Source organism: Macaca nemestrina, chromosome 18 (assembly GCF_043159975.1).
Source record: "Macaca nemestrina isolate mMacNem1 chromosome 18, mMacNem.hap1, whole genome shotgun sequence".
Lineage (NCBI taxonomy): Eukaryota > Metazoa > Chordata > Mammalia > Primates > Cercopithecidae > Macaca > Macaca nemestrina.
The window spans coordinates 4,232,262-4,241,503 of NC_092142.1; the positions used below are offsets into that span (position 1 = coordinate 4,232,262).

The 9,242-nt window shown below is 46.8% G+C and overlaps 1 protein-coding gene across 1 annotated transcript in view; it reads right to left on the reverse strand.

The window, feature by feature from the left end:
• CREBB (CREB binding protein) overlaps window positions 1-9,242 on the reverse strand; it is a 158,632-nt gene that overhangs the window by 126,280 nt on the left and 23,110 nt on the right. The window contains 1 exon segment of the mRNA XM_011717621.2: window positions 1,284-1,996. Coding sequence (XP_011715923.2) covers window positions 1,284-1,996 — 713 coding nt within the window.

Below are 9,242 nucleotides of genomic sequence, written 5' to 3' on the forward strand. Positions count from 1 at the left end.
TCACCAACCTTGTGGGGAAACTGTGTACTACTCTTATTTCTCCCTCACTCCTACTTGGGACTAAACAAATCCAAAGAACAACCCAAACTGATTTTCTGTTCTGGGATGTGCGGAATTTACTGCCTGAAAGCGTGCCTGGTGGCTGCCGCTGAGAAGCCTCTGGCTGCAGAGCATCCACAGTGTTTGTCGCTTCAGTGGGAATAGGCGGCGCTTCCTTCTCTGCACTCCTCCCTGTCAGCCCTGGGCTTTTCCAGCTGTCTCACATCTATCTAGGCATATGCCTTCCCTCTTATCCAAGTTCAGTTCCTACTGTAGAAGGCAGCTGTAAGGCTGGTGGCTGCAAATCCCAGTCCAGGCCTTTCCCTACCCTAGCAGAGCTCTTGGCCGTGTGAGAGAGACAGAGAGAGAGAGAGAGAGAGAGAGAGAGAGAGAGTGTGTGTGTGTGTGTGTGTGTGTGTGTGTGTGTGTGTGTTGGGGGGATGTGGGTGAGCCTGGAACCACCTGGAGGCTGCTGTTGCTGCCTTTTTTTTTTTTTTTAAGAGGGTTTCGCTACAGTGCCCAGGCTGGTCTTGAACTCCTAGACTTGAGCTATCCACCCACCTCAGCCTCCCAAAGTACTGGGATCACAGGCATGAGTCACTGCGTCCAGCATCCATCTGGAGGCTTCTTAAAGCCCAGGCCCCACCCCGAGTTTCTGAGTCAATACAGAAGTGTGCATTTCTAACAAGCTTCTACGGCATGCTGCTGCTGCTGCTGCTGCTGGTCTGGGGGACCCCACTTCAAGCACCACTGCACTAGTGTTTCCTCTGGGACCCGAATGCCCATGCCTCTCCCCGGCTCTGCCACCTCTTGCTTGTTAACATGGCAGAGAGTGAGCTGACAACTCTGGAACACAGCTTTCTCATTCAGTGAAATGGACACTGTGACAACAGACACTTCACTGGGTACCCATAGAGGAGCACACAGACTAACAATCACCTCCTCAGTGGGCGGTACAGAGGCAGGAAACAACCTTTAACAGGTTCATGGACACATCAGGCCCTGTATTTTCCAACTGCCTGACCTGCAAGCTATCCTACTTCTTTAAGAATTCTCATTTTAAAGACAGAAATGGTGCAGAGATCTTTAACCTAGAAAGAAATCTGTATCTTCCAAGTATGAGTGGCACATGCAGAGTCCAAGAGGAGAAACAGGAGTGGGCCACAAGGTCCAATTCTACGTATTACTCAGAGGGAAAGCCCGCGGTTAGGTAGGAAGTATTGAAAGCACGTCAGCTCACTTACCTTGGCCATGCCTCCTGCCTGTGCGGTGTTCAGTCCCGCGTGACCAGTCATTTGCGGGGAAACCTGCGTTAGGGTCTCAGCCAGCACGCTGCTCGTGGCGCCCTGCATGGCTGGAGTAGGGTATGGCATTCCAGCTCCCCTTCCTCTGCCAGCAGCCCCGAGAGATCCATTCATGACTTGCGCCTGCCCTTGTGAAGCCTGATTCATTAAGCTATGGCCAGAGTTACTATTGAGGAGGCCTGGGTGGGTCTGGTTAAAGTTAGCATTCATGCAGATACCAGGTCCAGTCTGTGACGTGGCAGGGCTGCTAGTCGCCAGCCCCACTTGCTTTTGTGCTTGCGGATTCAGTGCTTGGGAGACAGCAGGGGTGGGCCCAGAGGTGCTGGCTGCCTGTTTGGGCAGGCTGGGGGCTGAAGAATCTCCCTGGCTCAGAGGGCTCTTGCCCATGGCACCGAGGCTGGCCATGTTTGCACTGTTCGGCTGCCCTTGAGCCTGGCCACCCAGGCCCTGCTGCACGGGGCTGCTGGCGCTCACATTTCCTATTCCTGGGTTGATACTAGAGCCGCTGCCTCCTCGTAGAAGCTCCGACAGTTGTTTATGTTTGGAAGCAGCATCTGGAACAAGGTTCCCACTGTTTAAAAGGCCTAATTCTCCTCCATTGGGTATCAGCTCATCAGGAAGATCATTTTCCAAGTCAAACAATGATCCAAAATCTAGAAATTAAACAGAAATGGAAATGAGAAACTAAGCAACCTTAACAGCTCTCCAACTGCCATGTTTCTACGATCTTAACCTAATGGGGCATTCAGCACGAACACTAGCATGTCTTAAGAGTCATGTCATTAGCCAGGCGTGGTAGCGAATGCCTGTAATCCCAGCTACTCCGGAGGCTAAGGCAGGAGAATAGCTTGACCCCGGGAGGCGGAGGTTGCAGTGAGCCAAGATGGCACCGTTGCACTCCAACCCGGGCAACAAGAGCAACACTCCGTCTCAAAAAAAAAAACAAAACAAAACAAAAAGAGTAATGTCAAAATGATTTACAAGTTTATTGGGGAAAAAAAAAAAAAATCCTTCCAATTCTGAAGACAGAAAAGTTAAACAGATGAGGACAGCCCTACTAGATTTATCATAATAGTGTGGTGTGAGGACAAACTCAGATATACAAATTAAAAGAAAACAATGGGAAGACCCCAAATTCACTGAATTATAATTTTAAAATGCTTTTAAGAATGCATGTGTGGCCGGACACAGTGGCTCACCCTATAATCCCAGCACTTTGGGAGGCCAAGGTGGGCGGATCACGAGGTCAGGAGATCGAGACCATCCTGGCTAACACGGTAAAACCTAGTCTCTACTAAAAACACAAAAAATCAGCTGGGCGAGGTGGTGGGCGCCTGTAATCCCAGCTACTCGGGAGGCTGAGGCAGGAGAATGGCGTGAACCCGGGATGCGGAGCTTGCAGTGAGCTGAGATCGCGCCACTGCACTCCAGCCTGGGCGACACAGAGACTCCATCTCAAAACAACAACAACAACAACAAAAAACAATGTATGTGTGTAGAAAAGTAATTGGGCACTGACTTGCATGAACAGCAATTTAAGGACAGTAAAGTCAATCTTACTTTTTTTTTTTTTTTTTTTTAAAGACGGAGTCTCCCTCTGTCGCCCGGGCTGGAGTGCAGTGGCGCGATCTCGGCTCACTGCAAGCTCCGCCTCCCGAGTTCATGCCATTCTCCTGCCTCCATGTCCAGAGTAGCTGGGATTACAGGCGCCCGCCACCACGCCTGGCTACTTTTTGTATTTTTAGTAAAGACGGTGTTTCATGGTGTTAGCCAGGATAGTCTCAATCTCCTGACGTCGTGATCCACCCGCCTCAGCCTCTCAAAGTGCTGGGATTACAGGCGTGAGCCACCGTGCCCCGCCAATTACATTATTTAAAAGTTAAAAAACAAAAAATAAACTAGCTTTAACACAAAATGAAATCAGTGATTTCTTAAAGTGTTGAAGCTGCAGGAAATGATAATAAAGACATACACAGAAAATACAAAGAGTTGAAAATAAAAGAAAATAAAGAGACTAAAAGTATTTGTAGTATATGAAAAGGGTAAATGTCAATCACACAGGAAGATGAGAAGCACACTGAGTCCTGACTATAAAAGGACATAAGCAGGTCATCATCCCAAGGGGAGATAAAACACTAAACAAAATAATCCATCCTTCCTGATAAGGAAACAAATGGGAACTAAAACAACCCTTTTTTCCTGGTCCCTTTCAAAGTAACTTTTCTCTGAAGTGTGGTCTACACATGTCATCTCTACCTTCTCATCTCCCACGTACTCTAATCCACGATGGCCAGGCTATTCATGTATGTGCAAAGGAAGAGGTATGTAGAAATATGTTCATCTTAGTATTATCTGTAGCATCCAAAAAAAAAAAAAAAAAAAAAAGCACAAAAAGTACCCAGAGGCAGTTTTTCCTAGTGGTTACAGAATCTAGACTGGGGCTGCCCACACTGGACTCCAGCTCCCCATTCATTAGTGATGTGACCTTGGTAGGTTACTCAGCCCTTCTTTGCCTCAGTTTCCTCATCTGGAAACTAGGGGTAACAATGGCCTCTACACCTCATAAGGCTGTTGTGAGGACCAAATGAATAAATAAGTGTAAAACACGACTGGGAACAAAGAGTGCCTGTGGGTGGTAAATGCTAAGTACTGTGTATTATTATTACTGCTATCCATAACAGGAGGTGTAATAAGCTGCTGTATAATACTTTAAAACATCAGGCCAGGCGCAGTGGCTCATGCCTGTAATCCCAGCACTTTGGGAGGCCAAGGTGGGCAGATCATGAGGTCAGGAGATTGAGACCATCCTGGCTAAGACGGTGAAACCCTGTCTCTACTAAAACTACAAAAAATTAGCTGGGCGTGGTGGCGGATGCCTGTAGTCCCAGCTACTCGGGAGGCTGAGGCAGGAAAAGGGTGTGAATCCGGGAGGTGGAGCTTGCAGTGAGCCAAGATCATGCCACTGCACTCCAGCCTGGGCAACAGAGTGAGACTCCATCTCAAAAAAACAAACAAAAAACACCATACATCAGCCAGGCACTGTGGCTCATGCCTATCATCCCAGCACTTTGGGAGGCTGAGGTAGGCAGACCATCTGAGGTCAGGAGTTCGAGACCAGTTTGGCTAACATGGCAAAGCCCTGTCTCCTCTAAAAATACAAAAAGGAGCTGGGCGTCGTGGCAGGCGCCTGTAATTGCGGCTATTGGGGAGGCTGAGGCAGGAGAGTCGCTTGAACCTGGGAGGTGGAAGTTGCAGTGAACTGAGATATCGCCATTGCACTCCAGCCTAGGCAACAAGAGTGAAACTCCATCTCAAAAAAAAAAAAAAAAAAAAAAGAAAAAGAAAAAATTAAAACATTTTTTCTGCATGGTGGCAGACCCTAATGTCTGCTTACCCAATACCCCTGGCCCCATGCTGCTGGCAACACCCACATGATCTGAGGTGGCTCCCTGGGAGGTTCCTCTGAGGAAGGGCAACATCTTTCCTGGCCACAGGAGGGGGAGTGACCAGATAAGCCCACCACCATGATCACATTCCCCTCTGCAGGTGACACAATCTCAGCTAAGGGAATCTGAAGGTACACTGAACCAGGACCATTGTGGAAAAGGTGTTCCTTCCTAACAGTAAGGGATGCTCAGAAAGAAATCTCTCTCCTCTTCTTCACTAGATCTCGTCATGGGCGGGTGACAACCACCCTGTAGCCAGGAGAGCAGACACCACTTGCATGCTGAGAATGACGGTAGCCAAAAACACAAACACCTGGGGTGGGTAGATCATCTCTGAACAGCTAAGTGATGCAACCATGGTACTTTCCCACCTTCGAACTTCATTTTATGTGAGAAAATACACTTACTATCATTTAAGCCATTTTAGCCAGAGTTTAACCCTCACCCTAACCCTAACAGACCCATCATGTCTATGGAAGAAGTTCAAACACCTTCTCATGGCACGTGAGGCTATCTTCTCGGCCTGCCTTTACAGGACACCACCAGATGCCTCCTACTTTCCAGCCACAACACTAAGAGCTGGCATATGCATTGGGAATCTTTCTTCTTGAATCTCTCTCTCGTTCTAAAACTCACCTCAGTTCTCACTCAGATTAGACACAGCAACTATGAAGACTTTGGGCTGCCCCTGCCCAACTGAACAGTCCCTCTTGTCAGCCCAGAAAATCATGTCTAACACACACTTGTATCTTCCCACCTGTCTATAAGGAATGAGGTGTGATTTAGGAGTGTGTACATGCATGCAACAGTTTTTGCAGAAAAACAGACTGAGAGTAAGCTGCAGACAAAATGACACTATTCTCCTAAGTACTTCAGTACCTATCTCCTAAGAACATCCTCTTACATAATCACAGCATGCATGTGCAACTCAGGAAATGTAACACTGATACAATACTGAATATACTGCCCTTACTCAAATGTTGCTGGTTGTCCCAATAATGCTCTTTTCACATCTGTCTCTTCAAAATGACACGTCCTATAGCCGTGAGATTACAAGATCCGAGATCTAATTCAGGATCATGGTGCATTTTATTGTCATGTCTTTGTCGCCTTGTTTAATCGAACAAGGTTCAAACGTTCCCTGGCCTTTGTCTTTCGTAACTGACATTTTATTATTAATTAATTTATTATTATTATTTTTAGACAGAGTCTTGCTCTGTCACCCAGGCTAGATGGAGTGCAGTGGCACAATCTAGGCTCGCTGCAACCTTTGCCTCCCGGGTTCAAGCAATTCTCCAACCTCAGCCGGAGTAGCTGGGATTACAAGTGTGCGCCACTGCACCCGCCTAACGTTTGTATTTTTAGTAGAGACGGGGTTTCGCCATGTTGGCCAGGCTGGTCTCGAACTCCTGACCTCAGGAGATCTGCCTGCCTAGGCCTCCCAAAGTGCTGTTAACAGGCGTGAGCCACTGCACCCAGCCATAACTCACATTTTTGAAGAATAGAGGCCAGTTGTTATTGTAGAAGGTCCTTCAATTTGGGATACCTCCTCATGGTTACAGGACATGTCATTCTGAAGAAACAGGAATCTGATCCCGGATACAGCAGACAGCTCCATGAGTACACAGGGCCCGTACCTGGTGAACTAGGACTCAACATGCTTCTGAGGGTCCCAATCCATAGTTTTTATGCTATTATGCTATCCTAAATTTGGAGATTGACTGAGGTGTCCAGATACAAAGACTGCACAATATAACATTTTATTAAAAAGTCCTCTCAGGCCAGGCGCGGTGGCTCATGCCTGTAATCCCAGCACTTTGGGAGGCCGAGGTGGGCAGATCATGAGGTCAGGAGATAGAGACCACCCTGGCTAACACGGTGAAACCCTGTCTCTACCAAAAATACAAAAAAAAAAAAAAAAACTAGCCGGGCGCGGTGGCAGGTGCCTCTAGTCCCAGCTACTTGGGAGGCTGAGGCAGGAGAATGGCGTGAACCTGGGAGGCGGAGCTTGCAGTGAGCCGAGATCATGCCACTGCACTCCAGCCTGGGTGACAGAGAGAGATTCCATCTCAAAAAAAAAAAAAAAAAGTCCTAACATAACTACTGTTTTCTTTGTTGCCCCTCCAGGCTTTGTCCACCCGCACACACACTTTTACTCAGTACTCCCTAATAAATACTTTTGTCCAACCCAAATGATAAATGTTTGAGGTAGTAGATATCCTAATTACTATGATTTGCTCATTGAGCACTGCATGCATGTTACAAAATATTCTGTACCCCATTAATACATACAACTGTTACACGTCAACTACAAATAAAAGGAAAAAATAAAATACGTACTCTCCAAAAATAACAACTTTTTATTTTTTATTTTATGTTTTAGAGATGGGGTCTTGCTCTGTCACCTACGCTGGAGTGCAATGGCGCGATCACAGCTCACTGTATCCTCGAACTCCTGGACTCCACCAATTCTCCCGCTTCAGCCCCCCTACAGCTGGGACCACAGGTGTACCCCACCACACACAGCTCATTTTTTATTTTATTTTTAATTAATGAATTAATTATTTTGACAGGGTCTTGCTCTGTCACCCAGGCTGGAGTGCAGTCAAGTTGTAGGCTCACTGCAGCTTCTGCCTCGCACCAACACACTCACCTAATTTTTGTACTGTTTTGTAGAGACAGGGTTTTACCATGTTTCCCAGGCTTGCCAGCTAATTTTAAAAAATCATTTTTTTGTAGAGACAGGGTCTTGCTATGTTGCCCAGGCTGGTCTCAAACTCCTGGCCTCAAGAAATACTCCCACCTCAGTCTCCCAAAGCATTGGAATTACAGGCATGAGCCACTGCAGTCCAAAATAACTTTTAAAAATGCAGTGTTCCTTAACTGATGAGCATGAAAATGAAACTTCATCTAAACCAGGAAGTGGAGCCATTACATGAGAGATCAGCTTTCCTTCCTTTCTGTCCAGGGCAAGGATGAAGAGACCATGTCAAGCACTGTAACCCAGAAGCAAACAAGTGCCAAATATTTTATGTTTAAGTTTGGAAAAATCTGCAAAAGGCGACCTAACTGGCTATTTCAAACATCCCTAAGCACTCTTCCTAGGAGAGGGAGGCCAGGCCACAGAAGAGCAGACAAACTCAGAGAGTAGTTAGTGAAACCCAGCAGGGCTGGCCTCAGTGTAGGCCAATGGGAACAGAACACCTGGAAGCTGAGCACAGGAGTTCAAATCCTGCATCCTTGGGCAAACTGCTTCATCTCTGCATCTTCATACCCCACCTATAAAACAAGGGTACCAACACCCCAGAGTTAAAAAATTCACCTATCATCCTGCCACTCTCAGAGTATCAGTTTTCATTTGTGATTCATTCTAGTTCTTACCAAATTCAAATTCACAGGCAAGTTTCCAAATTGTAAGCAGGGCTTCTGTCCTGGGTAGTGTTTTTGTTTTTCACTGGTCTGCTATATTCTGACCACCCTGACCACTTTTTCATCCTATTTCAGTCCAAATACACATACCAGCTGTTTGGGTGAAGGGAGAGTTGACTGATTTTTCTTCTGTAATTCACCATATGAATATGTGTAAAGCCAAATATATAGGTGTGGCTTTTTAAAAGACAAGATAGGGGCACACATAGTCGTACCATCACCCTTCTATTCATCACTGTCACCACATTTTCATATTCCCTAGTTCAAAAAAACTGACAAAGGGGAGTGAAGGAGGCAGGCCAGGATATTGCAACACAGCACAGCTTTGCTTTCTACACACCAAAGTGTCCCAACACATGGCTTGAGCAAGAGCAATCTGTATCATCGGAAGTTCCTAAGGTTCAGGATTGACAGCGATCCAGTCCCAGGTAAGCTCTCTTCTCTCTGACCATCACCAGGGGCCCAGGAGAACGCAAAGCAAAGGAGACTGTGGGCACCCTGCACCCAGGGCGTTTGCACCTCAAGGGAGACTTCCCCAGCCAATGTCAAATAGCAAACGCTGCCTGTCATACTTTCATAGCTAGGGACAGGAATTTTCTCTTTTGGAGCTTCCTGGCTGCCAACCAGGAGGCTACCCCTTTCATTAAGCTGAAATGAGAGTAAAGAGAGGCTACACACTTCCCATTTCTATCACACTCATACAAGGCTGGGAAGACCCAGTGAGGAATGAGGAAAATAATAGGGACTTAGGAAGGAGAAAGTTACAGCCAAACTCAGGCAGCCTCAGGAAAGACAAGCTGTTTACCAAGCAAGGCAGAGAGACATTCACTTCTACACTCGGAAACCCCAGTCGGCAGTCCGCACACAGAGACTGTCAGATGGGGATCACTCCTAAACACTGAAAGACAAACGGGACCCACATCTGTTCCACGATCCATTCGTAATCATCATGATCAGAAATCAGCATTTCACCTTAAGTAAGGAATGAACTATTAGAATCAAACCCCAGGCGGGTAGCTAAATC